General features: G+C 35.7%; 1 protein-coding gene across 1 annotated transcript; it reads left to right on the top strand.

Annotated features, from left to right (window-relative positions):
- The first annotated feature begins 758 nt into the window (after positions 1-758).
- mab21l3 (mab-21-like 3) lies at positions 759-6,163 on the top strand. Its single transcript, XM_067445091.1, has 7 exons — positions 759-806; positions 1,009-1,149; positions 1,254-1,325; positions 1,427-1,718; positions 3,179-3,360; positions 5,589-5,783; positions 5,930-6,163. The coding sequence occupies exons 1-7, from the start codon at positions 759-761 to the stop codon at positions 6,161-6,163; spliced, it is 1,164 nt and encodes a 387-aa protein (XP_067301192.1).
- The last annotated feature ends 10,370 nt before the right edge of the window (positions 6,164-16,533 follow it).

Genomic DNA, 16,533 nt, shown 5'->3' on the forward strand with positions numbered 1-16,533 from the left:
TTGGACTGTGTAAGAAGCCAACCAATTCATGCACATGTAGTGAATTAGTGCTGAATGAGCTTATGACATTCTGGAGGGCACAAAAGTCAGTAAATTATGTTATTTTGCAATTTAAAATATGGATTTAAATTTAATGCAACTTATGCATTTCATTACAAATTGTCAACAATCAATACAAATTGTTCTTCAATTGAACTCATGATTACTTTCTTATTAATTTTATGCCAGAAAACCTTTTTTTTTCTTCAAAAAAAAAAACAAAACAAAAAAACACATAACACCTAAACATCATATTTGTATAAGATCTCATATATAAAATGACATATTTTGTGATGTTGTTGGAATTAGCTTAGAATTGATATGGGCTATCTATAGTGACACAAAATAACAATTTTTAGAAAGTGTAGTTGCATGTTTGTAAATGCCACATGCATCTAATGAATTTTAGATTAAAACTAAATAGGTGTTTACATTCAAATTTCTCTATAAGTGAAATCTGCTATGTGAGTAAGCAATTGGTGAACTCATTTGCCCAGAGGAACATGGGAGTTTTTTTTAGCATCTCAGGAATCAATAATGTGAGATCAATGGCTCTCTGCTGAAGTGCTTTTCCCTCGTGCAATCTGTGTCACACGTACACTGGAACACAAAAGAACTGCAAAAAGGACCACAAAGACCTCACATCAAGCTCTGCTGCTGAAAAGAAGACTCAAAAATAGCATTTGAAGAGAACACCTATTCTAAGGATAGACTGCAAAATGACCAACTTCACTGATGAAGATCTGGACAACTATTTGCAAAATCAGGTGACCTACTTATGCTGTCGTGGGTTATATTGAGTAACTTTTGTTTTTTTTTTATTTTAATTTTCATATTTTATTGTGCAGTTAGATACATCAAAAGGAACTTTGGTAATAGATACAAAATAGAAAGACACTGTTTTGGCTTGTTTACAAGATACTAATTTGATTCTTCTGCATTAATGGTGGTCGAATGTGTTATTGTCAGGTGGATCTCAGACATCGGCAGGTTTCAAAGTCTGTAGAAGATGCGCAGAAAATCATAAAAGATCTTACGTCTGAGATCAGCTCAAAGGATGCTCGTTTCCAGTCCATTGCAAACTCTGGAGTTAATAATGCCAGCCTCAAAGTAATACTTCATGTAGGCCTTTTGTCTATTCTGCAAAGAATAACATTTAATCATGGATGCTTTTGTAACATCTTAATTCCTCTGGTGTCCACAATCTGATCTAGGACCAGCCGACTTTAGTTTCAAAATGGTCTGCATTACTCCGGGGAAGATGTGCATACAACCCCGCCATCCAAGTAAGCAACGAAACACTCTGCTGTAGTAGGCTATCATTTTAACATGAATGTACAAGTAAACATTGTACAGCTGCTTATAGATTTCTGGTTAATTTTGGCAGGTGCTCACTCCAACTTTGTACCGGATCTCGGTGCCTCTACAGGGCCTGATGGGTTATAAGGGAAGGCGGACACGTCAGTGGCGTTACTACACGCTGAGCGGGTCTCGTCTCCTCTCACCGGTCCGTGAGCCGGAGAAGCTCTACCAGTGGCTGGAGCTGGAGAGTTTCGTCAACCCCAGTCAGGAGTGGCAGGATACTCGCGTGACCATCGAGGGTGATATTGTGCCAGCCAAGGTGGTGAATGTTTTCAAAGAGCATCTGGAGACATCCATAAAGACCTGTGGACTAACAAGTTAGTGTTTTATAGGATTCCCTTTGTCTTTGATTTCTAAATTAGATTTCGGTCCATTTTTAGAGGCTTCAGCTACAGTCTCAACCATATACTTATATCATTTTCATACATTATCGGGTTAGTATTAAAAAATCAAAACAAATAATATTGCATTGATATGCATATGTTCCATCCATCCAGCATTTTATGGTTTTGATTGTTTGTTACGCTATACCTACAAAGGTTTTTGCAGAGACAGTTGTACAATATGTGCTGATGTCTCCCTATTTTATGATGTTTTATCTACAGCATTGTTTAAAAGTCAGCATAGAAAATCTGAGAAATATAATTTAAATCTGAAAATATAGAAAATATTTTAGGATGCTGGATAATAAAAAGTTGAATGTTAAATTGAATAAGAAATATTAAAATTCAAAATAAAAGTTTATATTATGTATGTGTAGGCCTGCTGTGTATTGTTATATATATATATATATATATATATATATATATATATATATATATATATATATATATATATATATATATATATATATATATATATATATATATATATATATATATAAAATACACACATGCATGTATTTGCTGTCAATTTGATTAATCACAATTAATCACATCCAAAATAATAGTTTGTGTTTACATAATATGTGTGTGAACTGTGTATTGTATTGTATATAAATACAAACATATGCATGTATTTATTTAAGAAAAATGTGTATATGCCGCTCTGGAAATAATTAAGAGACCACTCAACATTGACAAATCAGATGTTTTAATTGGTTTAACAATTTTAAGTGGTCTCTAAAAAATATTCATATATATATATATATATATATATATATATATATATATATATATATATATATATATATACACAGTCCGGATACATGCATATATACATATATTTAGATAATTTCTGGTAATTAGCCACATTAACAGTATTGATCAATTTAACTTTTCCTTCAAATTGTTAGAATATAATTTGGAATAAAAACTGCTGTATTATATTGTACAAATGTACATGTTTTCAGGTTTTTGGATCCTACTTGCAATCAATAAATGCTTGTTTGCAGCTATCAGTGGAGATTCCATGAACACAGATGAGCTGTAGCAAAGGAAATCTTTAGAAAGAAACAGCGTGAAGTTTAAAAAGCTCTTGTTTGAGACAGTCATTTTTTTCTCGTTAGACCCACAGGTTCAATGTGTTGATGGTAAAACACATATCTAGCATAACATTCCTATCCCCCCCAAAAAAGGAAAAGAAAAACAAGATCAGAGAGAACTGTTAGGTCGATAAGAATGTTGTCAACCCTAATCCTAAAATCGGGGTCGATAAGGATGTGGATCCAGGATTCAATCCTACTTGAGTAAATCATGTTAAACTTAACGCATAAATGTGCACTGGTTCTTGCGATGTTTCTTTTGCGTTTTAATTTTCTTTTGCCTTTTTTTCATAGGTAAGGTGAGTATACTGGAATCAGTTGGACCAGTGGTGCGTGTTGCCGTGGAAACATCAGAGGCACAAATTGAGGTGGAACTGGTTCCTACAGTCGAGCTGATGAACTACTGGCCAAAGAGGGCTCGGTGGCCACGGCTCTTTCGGAGATGGCCCTCCACTGAGCGTGCTCGCTGTATTAAGGTCAGTGGAGTTGTATTCATTACATATATCATTAATATATAAAATATCTTAGGTAAATATATTTTATTTTACTGCATCTTTTTTTACATGTTAAGGGGGGGTCCTGGTAATCCCTGGGCTGGTAGTTTGTCCCCATAAAGATGGCAATATCCGAAATTCTTGTCCTTGTGGGGACATTTTTTTGGTCCCCATGAGGAAAACTTCTTATAAATCATACAGACGGAGTTTTTTTTTTTTTTTTTTTGAGAAAGTAAAAATGCAGAATGTTTCCTGTGATGGGTAGATTTAGGGGCAGGGGCAGTGTAGGGGAATAGATAATACGGTTTGTACAGTATAACATTTATTACGCCTATGGAGAGTCCCCATAAAACATGGAAACACTACATATGTGTGTGTGTGGGCGGGCATGTTTTTGTGACATATGAGGACACAAATGTGTATAATGACATGGGTATGACATAGGTATTACAAGGAGAGGGTGAAATATGAGGACACTGGCCATGTCCCCACTTTTCAAAATGCTTATAAATCATACAGGATGAGTTTTTTTTAGAAAGTAAAAATGCAGAATGTTTCCTGTGATGGATAGGTTTAGGGGTAGGGGCAGTGTAAGGGGATAGAAAATACGGTTTGTAAAGTATCAAAACCATTACGCCTATGGAATGTCCCAAAAACAAACCGTGTGTGTGTGTGTGTATGTGTGTATAACATAAACGCAGACACACACACACAGTTAACATATAACATAAACACACACACACACACACACACACACACACACACACACAAACACACACACACACACACACACACAAACATGTTGGTCTATGTGGTTTACAGGGACTCTCCATAGGCGTAATGGTTTTTATACTGTACAAACCGTATTTTCTATCCCCTTACACTGCCCCTGCCCCTAAACCTACCCATCACAGGAAACATTCTGCAATTTTACTTTCTCAAAAAAACATCATTTAGTATGTTTTTAAGGCCATTTGAATTATGAGGACATTTGATATGTCCTCATAAACCACATTTATAGTGTAATACCAGTGTAATACCCATGTAGTTATACAAATTTGTGTCCTCATAAACCACATAAACAGGCACACACACACACACACACACACACACACACACACACACACACACACACACACACACACACACACACACACACACACACACACACACACACACAATTAACATATAACATAAACACACAAATTTAAAAATATAAAAATAAACACAGTTACGGTGGGCGACACAGGACAAAGATCTGGAGAGCAGTTTGTCCGTTTAGGGCTACTGTAGAACAAGGCCGGATTTACCACCGGGGGCCTCCGACCTCTAGGGGGCCTCCAAGACCCCACAAAATGTGTGGCCTCATCCTTTTTTTTCTTCTTTTTTTTATTATTTGATTAAATTCATTAATAAGTGTGTAAGTGTGTTAACAATAATTTATCTGCACACAAAAAAGCATGATTCCCCCGAACCTCCCTAACTACCTTATTTCGGAGCTCACTGATTTTAAAATCCTGCCTACGGCCCTGAACTTAACGTTGTTATATTAATGTTGACATCATTTTTATGACCAGATAGGACAAAAACAAAAAGTTCCCTTTTAATGTTTCTAATAAAATAAAGATTTTTTAGAAACTGTTTCTTATTAAAAATTATTTGTTTAAAGTTGTGTGAGTTTGGGCCACGAGTAATCTGTGCCTGCTGTAGAAACGTTATGGTGCAAAATGGCGAATTCACTGTAAGGGGACCGGAGATGTAGGTATGTAGATAGAAATGATCATTCAAAGGTAATAAAAACATAACGCTTCATTATGTAAGGTCTTTATGCACCACTGAAAACATAGTTATGTATATTATATTGCATTTTTGTCAACAGATCCTCAAAAATACTACACACTGCACCTTTAAGTAGATTTTTATAAATGTACACTAGAAATGGTGTGCATCTTGAGACACACAATGGGTGTGACATATTTGAAGATATGTCAGCACAAGTTGCTTTCAGTTTAAAACAGCCCAAACATTCTTTTAATCCTGAACTAGGCTTAAGTCTTGTCTTTGAAACCAGGGGGATGTGATACAAGGTATTTTTCCTGCTTTTGGAAGGACTAAAAATTAAAGTTTAATATGGACCCATGGGTCTGAAATAAAATAAAGAATGAATACACACAATACAATGTTGATTAATCTTAATAAATTCCCTGCAGTCGTTTGGATTCAATCTAATGGCCACATCAAACTACCACTGGCGGCTGTCGTTCTCACGGGCAGAGCAGGTGCTGCTGAGTAATATAGATGAGGACGGCGGTTGCCGCAGGAAGTGTTATCGGGTGGTCAGACAGCTCAAGGAGGACGTCTGGTGCCCTGGAAGCAAACCCGTCATCACCGCCTACCATCTACAGGTACCAGCCCAACCGCCTCTTTACTTTTGATTTAACTTTAACTTTTCTTTTACCTGTGATTTAAGTTATTATGGCTGTTGAAACACCATACTGCTTGTATACAAAAGCAAGTTTACACACTTTCCCAATATCCTTACATCATCTAGATACTGCTTTTCTGGACATGTGAGAAGTACCCCTGCACCAGGGACTGGAGAGACTTCAGGGGATGCGTATTACGGCTGGTGCAAAAGCTACATAAATGTGTTAGCCAGCATTATCTCCGGCATTACTTTGTACGATCCCACAACCTCCTGAAATACAGCAATACAAATGAGCTTGATGACGTGGCAAAGAAGATCAATAATTTCCTGGACAACCCAGAAACATACGTTCATTAGAAGCTTCCTCTGTGGGTTAGATGGCATAGATCTATGTTAGCTGTGCTCTGTTTTGACTGCATCATATTGATGAGATGATCATAATAGGCTGTGGTTGAAGTAAGTATGTCTTTCCTCATTTTGTCTCCGTCTTATCCTGATATTTTCACCAGAATTATGATGTCAGCTTTTTTTACAGTAGGCCAACGTTGTGAATGAATGTTGTGAGAGACAATTAATTAAATAATTTAATTTAATATTTTTCTCATCAGCAATGCACACTTTTTATTTTATTGGTAACACTTTACAATAAGTAATGTCTCCTTTGTTAACATTAATGAAGGCATTAACTATCTTGAACTAACAAAAAGCAATGTATTTCTTACAACGTTCATTATTCTTTGTTAATGTTAGTTTTAAAAAAAATACAGTTGTTGATTTTGACTAGTTTTAAAGGGTTAGTTCACCCAAAAAATGAAAATTCTGTCATGAATTAGTCACCCTGTTGTTCCAAACCCCTTTGTTCATCTTCGGAACAAAAATGAAGGTCTTACTGATGAAATTCGAGAGCTCTCTGGCCCTCCATAGGCAGCAACGTCATTGGTCCAGAAAGGTGTTAAAAACATTGTTAAAATAGTCCATGTGACTAGAATGGTTCAACCTTAATTTAATGAAGTGACGAGAATACTCTTTGTAGGCAAAAATAATGACTTTATTCAACAATCGCTACTCTTTAACATAGTTATCCTATGCAGTCGACGTAGTAAATACAGGGCCGTGTTAAGCCTGTGTGGGGCCCTTGACCCCCTCCCCCTCCCCCCCAACATAATGTAATGTTTTACATTAAAACTTACAATAGACAAAAAATCTAGTCTTTAATTTCTTTAATTTTTAAATCTTTTAAGAAATCCTGCAGGTCATAAAGAACTTCATGACCACCTTCAAGAAAGGACGAGAGCTCTCCATTATTCAGTCTCCCTATTTACCTAAATGTGTCTGTTTTCTTGATTTACCCGAGGCAAAAAGTTATTGAAACAGATTAGACTTTAAATTACATGAATCTGTGGTGAAATAACCAGATTTTCACTTCAATGCATTTTTATTTTAATGCGAACAGCATTCTATCACTTTAATTCAGCGCGTCCAGCACAAAATAGACTCGGTGTAGAAACGATCGACGCGCTGCTGCAGACCTGGAAAGCACTGCCGGATCGCATCCGTGTGCAGTGAGAAGCTGAAATCCGTTAACATTGGGACGTAGGCTATAACAGGCGATCTATTCGTGATCAAACAATTTGCGTTGCAGATCTAAGAAGTTCATAGGTCATTTGTTGGACTAGCTACTACACAATAACATAAAGACGTGTTTTATTGCTATTATCTCATCACATTTGAAGCGCCGCTAATGTAAATCGGTAGAGGAACAAATGATAATTTATGCATTGGGAATCTGGGATACACTAGCTGCCTGCTGGGGTGGCAATGGTCTTTCTTTTAGGTTGGCAGTTGAAACCCTGGTAGATCCGCCCCTGCCACTGTCATATTTTCTTACATTTTCGTTCGACATGTTGAGGTGACGATGTACTGGGTGTCCGCTGTGACTCCATTCGGGTGTGCGACAACGATGCTCAACGTACGCATAATTACCTCGATCCAAAAAAAAAAAAAAAAAGGATGACGCAAAAGAGAATTGTCTTGGTTTTCGGGGCCCTGGGCTGCAGCCCATGTTGCCCATTAGGATAACGCAGCCCTGAGTAAATACAGTGCAGCGCTTCCGGGTTCTACGGCAGAACGGCGGCTCACCATTGGTTAGCTCCTGCGTGAGCACCACATGCATGTGTCGTGGTGCACGTGAACAGCTTCGGCAATAGGGGAGCGCGGGGAACAACCTAACATGGGGTTAGTTGTAATACACATGATTTATACTCTCCACACATGCCAGGATAACAAAATGTATTTACTAGTTGTCATATCAATAGTAGAGAAACAAATGAGCAAAACATTTTCAAAAGATTTTTTGAAGGAATGTTTGTAACAAAGCAGATAGAGGAACCATTGACTACCATTGTAGGGAAAAATACTATGATAGTCAATGGTTGCTCTGTCTGCTTTGTAACAAACATTCTTCAAAATATCGTTTTTTGTATCAGGTTTGGAATGACAGAATTTTCATTTTTGGGTGAACTATCCCTTTAAGTTCTTTAAGTTTTTAATAGAATTTTTTGTGTTTATTTTAAATGAGACAAATCTGATATTATTTTAATCTTGTATCTTTTTAACAGTTGAGATAGTCTTTAATGCTGATCTAACAGCAGAAGACACAAGCCGGGTTTAAATCCCAGTTGTCCAGGTGGGGCATGTTGTCACAGTGCCCCTATTAGAACAATGCATTATATTCTACACTTTTATGAATTCTATTGAGAAACCATGAGAAAAAGGTGAATAAAGACTAAGAGTTAATGTTTAAAAAAAAGTATTATTATTTAAAGCAATGTGTTTGTTGTCAAACTCAAAAATGTGTTTATTTTTAAACATTAAAAATGCAATTTTTTTATGAAAAAGTTGATCATTTTATTTTATTCACAAATTTGTTTAGTTTGTTTTATATATTTGTTTTTATTATATCAGATAACATTTAAAGCTGTCATATTCTCATGTAACAATGTGCCCCTCACATGTTACAATGTACTATGGGGCATGTTTTTTTACATTCCAATTCCATTCTTTCGAGGTAAATCTAGAAAAAAATATACACTGTATTAATGAAACAAAACCGCATAATTTTTAATAGACGTGTGTGCAATTAATGTGGGAAATACTCTGAACCCTTAGTGGGTTTACACAAACTGAGACAATCAAAAAATGTTAGGTTGTGCCCCGCTCTCCCAACTTTTCGTTTTTAAAAATGTATTAATAAATGTTGAAATTGACATCAACTAAGATTAATAAATGCTGTAGAACTGTTGTTTATTGTTTGTTCATGTTAACTAATGTGACCTAGTTAACTAATGATAAGAAATTAACCTCATTGTAAACTGTTAAAATTTTATTATTTTTAAACCACCTATCATGTCCTCTATGCTTTTCAAAAACTTGCCCTGAATAAAACCTTCTCATGTGGCCCACTGAATAATAAGATCTGTTCAAGAAAATGATTATTGTACATGCTGATCTTTTATAACATCTGACAGGACCGTTAGTTCTGTTCACCAGCAGAGGGCACTGCGATTACAGTTTATAGTGAACATGTGTTGCATTGTAAATACGGCCAGGTAATTGCAAGTCAAGTAGCTAATAAAGAATTATTATTTTCATTTTCAGTAAATTATGTGTTTTGATACAAAAATGTAACAAGATTAACTATTACAGTGATCTAAAACAAGGATTAGTTTAACCAAAGAGGATTTCTGGCATTATTTACTGACCGTATATTGTCTCAAACCCACATGACTACGTCCTTCTTCCATTAAACATAACGAGTTATGTTCACACTGCTCTTCTCTGTAAAAAAAAAAAAAGAAGCATATAGTCACCAGATGGCAAGCTCCAAAACTGACACACAAAACACCATAGTAGCAAATTTAACTTTCAAATCTCAATCACCAAATCAGGTGCTTCACTTGTGTGTTTTGTTAGCCTGACATCATCATACTCAGATTCTAGTCAGAATATGAGTCTGGTACTGCTTTATTGGGCTGTGATTGGGGCGTGTTTCAAGGTTTCAACCGAACCAGGAAAGAAAATGCCTCAGCACTAAATTGGATAGAGCACCGGTGTAGGCCTAGGTGACTTATGTTAAAGGAACACTCCAGTTTTTAGAAATAGGGCTTATTCAACTTCTTTCCTACATTTAGATATGTGGGCAAATGCATTTTTGTCTCAGTGCATGCATTGTTTTACTTTTGCAGGGTCACCGCTAGCTTAGCTTAACATAATGAATGGAATGTTGCCAGCTAGGATGTCTTGAGTAAAAGTGACCCAAAAAAAATAAATAAAATACCCAATTACTTCTTGTGGCCTGCGTAATGACAACGAGTACAAAAAGCGATGCAGATTAAGACTAGGCGATTTCTTAGACAGCTATTGACTTGGGGCAATATAATGGGGAAGCACAGATGAAGCACTGCTACTTGGGCACAGAGATACACTGTCCTTCTGATGAGACATTAAACTGAGGCCTGACACTCTGTGGTCATAAAAATCCCATAATGTCCTTCGAAAAGAGTAGAGGTGTAACTCCAGCAACATCTAAAATGTTTCTCCTAGACAAAAATTTGGTTACTATAACATCAAAACATCAAAAGAGACTTTTGGTTAAGTCTCCTGTTTCTCGTTTGCCTCTTGAGACAAAAACTCTCACAACGGTCTTCTTTAAAGTTTGAGAAGAGAAATCAACAACACACACTGTGCTAAGGTTTTTCTTCTAAACTAAAGACTCTAGATCGCTCACATTTGTCTCCTCTAAAGTTCAGAAGATATCTCAATAACATTGCACACTATACTCATATTTTCTCATTACCTAGAAAGTATAGTGGTCTCACATTTGTCTTCGCTAAAGATTCAACCTCAACATCATCACACACAGTACTCATATTTTAATCCTTAAATAGAGACACTGGATCTCTCACATTTAAAGGAGACAGTCAGGTAAAGAGAAAAATATGAGCATATGTGTTTATGTTGCTGAGATCTCTTTTACAGTTTAGATAAGTAAAATATGAGACCCATTGAGTATTTAGTTTAGGAGATCTCTTCTAAAACTTTAAAGGAGACTGTTGTGAGAGAGTTTTTGTCTCATGACAAAGTGTGGACAGGTGTGAGAAGCAGGAGACAAAAGTCTCCATTTGTATTTTTTTGAAACTGAATGTGCTGCATATAGGCATACATTGCTAAATATTGAAGATACATTTTAGTAACCCTTAATAATCTGAAATGTATAATGGTTTTTAGTTTCAGTATTTACAATAGGAGTATATTTTTTCATTTAATCATTTAATGTTTCTCCTAAAAAAGAACTGAAGACAAATCTGATACATGAGACATATAAAATAATCAGCACTTAGTATTGTGATCTTAGAGAAGCCTCTGTTAGCGCCATAGCCGTATGGGCAGCACATTGATAGCGAAACACAACTACACAGACAGCACGAGTTCGAATTCCTGCTCCTGTTCACTTCTCGCCTTTCCCATTGCCTCACCTCATATGCTGTCCATTAAAAGTTAAAAACACTAATGTCATAAAAAAAAGAGTACCCTCTGCAAGACAATAAAGTTATCTCCCATGTTTTTCACAGCCCATTCTCATTTTGGACTCCTTTCTCTCAGAACTTTTGCATATCACAGTTTTATTTTGCATACTTTTATTTTCTCAAAATAATTTTAGGAGATACATCTGAAATACAAAAGCGCTATATAAAATGTAACACAGCCTATAAAAAAAAATACAATAAAAAATGGTTTCCTTGGTAGAACAAAAATGGTCCTAAACTGAAGGCCTATTTTGTGTAATGGGTGTTTTATGAACATTGTTCTTTCACAGTTGAAATATCTTCATTTGTGTTCCGAAGATGAACGGGTCGAACAACATAGTAAGTTAATTATTGACAGAATTTTAATTTTGGGGAGAACTAACCCTTTAAACCAGATTACGATCTTGTCATATATTTTCTTTCAGTAGGCTCAAGATAAATACCAGCGATGTAATGTAACGAAGTTATCCTAATAATAATAATAATAATAATAATAATAATAATAATAATAATAATAATACGTTACAGACAGTACTTAAACAGTTTTTTTAGAAGAAAAGTAGCCTACTTTACTTCAAATTTTTATATTTCTGTCAACTTTTACTCCACTACTCCGATACATTTCCCCAAAAGCATTTTCGTTACTTGCTACAAAAAAAATTCGATAAACTGCAAGCAAGCTTGTGCAAAGTGTTCGCGAAACCGTGGTAGATTATTATTTGTCCGTTGCTATAGTGACTGACACGTGAGTCTGCACAGAGCGGGACACTCAACAGATTTAAAACAGACAACAAAACGCCTGAAAACGGTATGTTATACACACTAAACTACAGTACATGTTTTCCTATCATTATAAAGTAATTAATCTGTTGACTATGTTGTATTAATGCCATCGATGCTGAGAGGATGCTAACATTAGTACCTCAAGTAACGTTAGTTAACGTTAAATATGTGACAAAAACACACGAGTCTGACCCAAATGTTTAATATCACGTTTGTTACCGTCTATTTGCATTATTTTATATCCATCTGGACGCTTTTATGCAGTCGTTTTGCAGCGAAGTGGCATATTTTAAGCTAACGTTAGTGACACGCGAAATCAAACTGTATCCTCGCAGAAACACATTAAAGGTGCACTATATATATATATATATATATATATATATATATATATATATATATATATATATATATATATATATATATATATATATATAACACTAGGCCCTTTGTTCATCTGAGTAGTTTACAAAATCCCAAATGTTTCCAACTGTTTGTAAATTGTGAGAAAATTGCTAACGTTATAAGGAGCCGGTGTCATCATGACAAATCCTGTCCGCCTGTGAAATTGTGTCTGCTTATAGGACCCCAGAGTAATTCAATTGTTTTATTGGCTGAAAGAACTTTTAATGTGTAATCTGTTCAGAACCTGATTATAATTCTTACAAAATCGCGTTTTCATTTTTGTGGTTTAAATTGTGTTAAAATAGTCTTTAATGTCTTACAATTCATATGTTTCATAGTAGTATATAACTGAAGCTATAAGTGTACAAGCATATCTTGTAATCAATTTATTTTGTTCACCTGTTCTGTATATTACTGTTTTATTGTTATTATTATTCTTTATTATTTACATTATAGGTACATTACTATGTCATGATTTTGTATTGGTAGTATTACTTAGTTTATCAGTTGAAATAATTTAGAACATGTTTTTGTTCCAATTTAACAATCAATTACATATTTCAAATAAATGTTTTGTGTGTGTGTGTGTGTGTGTGTGTGTGTGTGTGTGTGTGTGCTTAGTATGGCAATGAATTCATAGTTTATTTTTAAACAATTGCTTGTCCAGAACCATGTATAACAGCTTTTGATCAGGCATTTAAAATCGCTACCAGCGGACACGATGAAAGGTAGTTGTTGCTGGTTACTGTATAATGACTGAAATGGGAAAATTGCCTTAAACAATTACTAGAAATTGACCAGAATATTACATTTTCTAATACACGCACAAATGGTCCATATTCTGCACAAGCTCGTGGTGCCATCTGCTGGAAACACTTCATTTAGCTTGATTGTTTGCAAGGCTTCAGTGCATTAGGCATTAACTGATCGTCACTGCTAGATTTGTATCCCTTACATCGATTTTGTTTAACATGTAAACGCATTAACTTGCTTTCTGTCGGCTTATTGAAGTGCATATTTTAATGTAATGTATTCTCACATGGCGATTTAAAATTGTTCAATGTATAACTTTCATAAAGCATCAGATTTATATTTAAATCAGGTTTATTTTTTAATTGCAAGCAAAATAATCAGTGGGGAAAATTTAGTTACTCGATTCTGATTTCTTAAGTGTATTCTTTTACAGAGAAAACATCCATTGAAATTAAAGCAGTACAATGAATGTGTCTTGAAAAGAAAGAACGCTCTTTTTTTACGTAAAATTGTTAATGCACAACGCTTTGGAATCTATTTTAATTAACCACAAGAAAACCTCTAGAGAATGGTTGTCAAAAATGTTACCAGATTATTGGTGGCTTTCTCAAATATTTAATGGCTGTGTTTTTAGTGCTAGCAGTCAAAAATAAAAATAGTAGTCAAGAAATATTGAAATACTGTTGGTGATCTCATTTTTTTTTTTTTTTTTTTTGTTAGTGAGAATTATCCATAAAAGCGTAATCTACATGTTTAATTTGCAGGGTATAAGGTGGTTAACATTCATAGCATAATACTCACTCACTACCCTTGAGTACTTTTAAAACGGCTACTTTTTACTCCTACTTTGAGTAGTATTTAGGACAGGTACTTTTACTCTACTAGAAATACATTTTTAGACAAGTAACAGTACTTCTACTTGAGTATGCTTTTTCGGTACTCTTTCAATAAACAGAGCAGTGACTTGTGACTGGAAAAGCGGAATTATTGCCAGCGCCCGGCCACTGTCCCGTCATAATACAAGTCCCACCGCTCACTCAACAACACTCGGTCCTGCTCTGCTTCATCCTACAGTAACGTTAATAACCGCATCCATCAACATGAATCCTATCCTGATTCTTTTTCACCGGCTGTGAGGTGAAGACCACATGTCGCAAGATGCTGCGCTCAAACTTGGCGTCATCAAACTACACCTATGTCTTGAATAGGCGCCCTCTAATGGTCGGAAAAGTTGCTTAGTGGAACTTTAAAGTCCTCATGAAACCAAAATGGACCCTATTTACTTTTTTAGCACATATTACAGGTCTTAGAGTGAACAATTAATCTGTGAAAATCAAAGTGGGGTCGCACACCGGACGCGAAGCTCGGCGCCGCTCCGCGCAGCGCCACGTCTCTAAAATTCGAACACATTGTTTTTAATGAGAGTACACACAAGCCTTCTTCTATTTTATCTGACAATAATCCAACATATCTTTCAATATATCCAACAGCCACCCAGAAAATGTTATGAAGTTTATTTACATGCTGCTTAAAGCATTGCTTTCTGTCTAGCTCAATGCAGAAATCAATCACTGTAGTTGATTTGCAGGCTAAGTATGAGGCCGGGAGCAATAAACTTTCTTATAACAAAAAATTGTCTGTAATCTAGCTTTTCTCAGCACAAATTGAAATGTTTTATCTCCCTGAGGTGACAGGATTGTGTGGTGTCAGATTTGTGAGTTTGTAAAAAGCAAACATCAGACAAGTTTTTCTTCTATAATATTCGTAGATATCAAACAGCTTAGATGGGTGTTGTAAGAAAAACGATGCCTTTAGCCTTGTTGTACCCTATCTCTTTCATCTTTAGATTCACTGTAATCTTCATTCAGAAGGACATTTCTGGGATTGAGATGTTTAGCTTTGAGTGACTAGGTAGCAAACTGATGGCATCTTGACTAAAAAAAACATATCTAGCAGCAGGGGCTTACTTCCCATGTTTACCAACTAAACTTAAATGCATGATAGGCTATAAGTGTGTGATTTACTCAGGTCAGTTAGCTTCAGCAGTTAGCTCCTGCTGCTACAGTAGAGGCCACAATTCTGCCAGATAAAAGCATGTTTCTCTTCTTCATTATATTATTAGCCTTCATCTGAGTACCAATAAACAAAGGTGGAATATTTCAAATCCAGTACATCCGAATAGCCCTTCACCAACTTAGCAACTACTATTGAAATGAAAGGTTACAATAGATGAACAAATATGCAGTCATTTGTCAAAATTAACCTTTGTTAATGTTAGTTTTAACATTCATCTTTGTAGTTCTGGAAGGACTGAACTTCCTCACTCTACTCTTTCAATCACATTGGAAAGTTCTGCTCTTTGGGCCTGTTTTGCGCTCTCCTCTGATTGTGTTTATGTTGCACCATGTGTTTTAATGCAGTTTTTTTCCACTCTCAGTGAATTTCAAGAAACAAGTGACTCTTTGTTCAGGGTGCCAAGCGCCCGCTCATGCATCGCAATAGACTGGGAGACCCTCATCCTCACGCTATCTCTCTTTGACCCTTTCTTTTTCTCTCTATCATTCTCTTTCAATCTCTCTGTTTCATATGGTTACCACGATTAGACCATTTCCAATAAAAATCAAACATGCACGCCTAATGTTTTACATCAAGTACATTTAGAGATGAATTAGCCTTGAGGTAGATTGAGTTCAGTGAGTGCACACAAAAAGAGGAAAACCCTGCATCTGCCTCAGTGAATGGTTTAGGGAACATTCCCTTGGACGGCAGCAAACATAGTGACCCTCTCTTTCACTCTTTGTTACACGCTTTCTTTCACACTGGATTTGAAAAGGGACAATTGTGCGTAACATCCTGCTGGTACGATGGCATAATGGTTTCAGTGTGAGACAGCTTTCCCTGGACATTCTGTCATCTGGGTGGCATGAGCTATTTTGTGGAGCCTTGAGGAATAGCCCCGTTTCCCATAAACATGTCAAATGCAAACATACTTTCTGCTATTACTATCAACTAGATGTAGTATAAACATTACCATGAGTGCAATATAGCTACCATAGCTATAAAACTAAGGAACAGAAAACTAAGGATTTTTTTTATCGTCATTTCAAACCTGTGCTGTCATTTCTTTAAATAGATCTGTTCCATACAATGACAATTTCTAATGACTGCTGACTGAAGAGCTCCAAAGAGCACAAACGAGGGCCA

The sequence above is a fragment of the Pseudorasbora parva genome, chromosome 5 (genome assembly GCF_024679245.1).
Source record: "Pseudorasbora parva isolate DD20220531a chromosome 5, ASM2467924v1, whole genome shotgun sequence".
NCBI lineage: Eukaryota > Metazoa > Chordata > Actinopteri > Cypriniformes > Gobionidae > Pseudorasbora > Pseudorasbora parva.

What these genes read in the sequence shown, in the direction of transcription:
- mab21l3 (XM_067445091.1), top strand. Translation starts at nt 759, where the DNA reads ATGACCAACTTCACTGATGAAGATCTGGACAACTATTTGCAAAATCAG. An exon ending in CATACAACCCCGCCATCCAA is followed by an intron (nt 1,326 to 1,426) that starts GTAAGCAACGAA and finishes TAATTTTGGCAG; the next exon opens with GTGCTCACTCCAACTTTGTA. An exon ending in AAAGACCTGTGGACTAACAA is followed by an intron (nt 1,719 to 3,178) that starts GTTAGTGTTTTA and finishes TTTTTTTCATAG; the next exon opens with GTAAGGTGAGTATACTGGAA.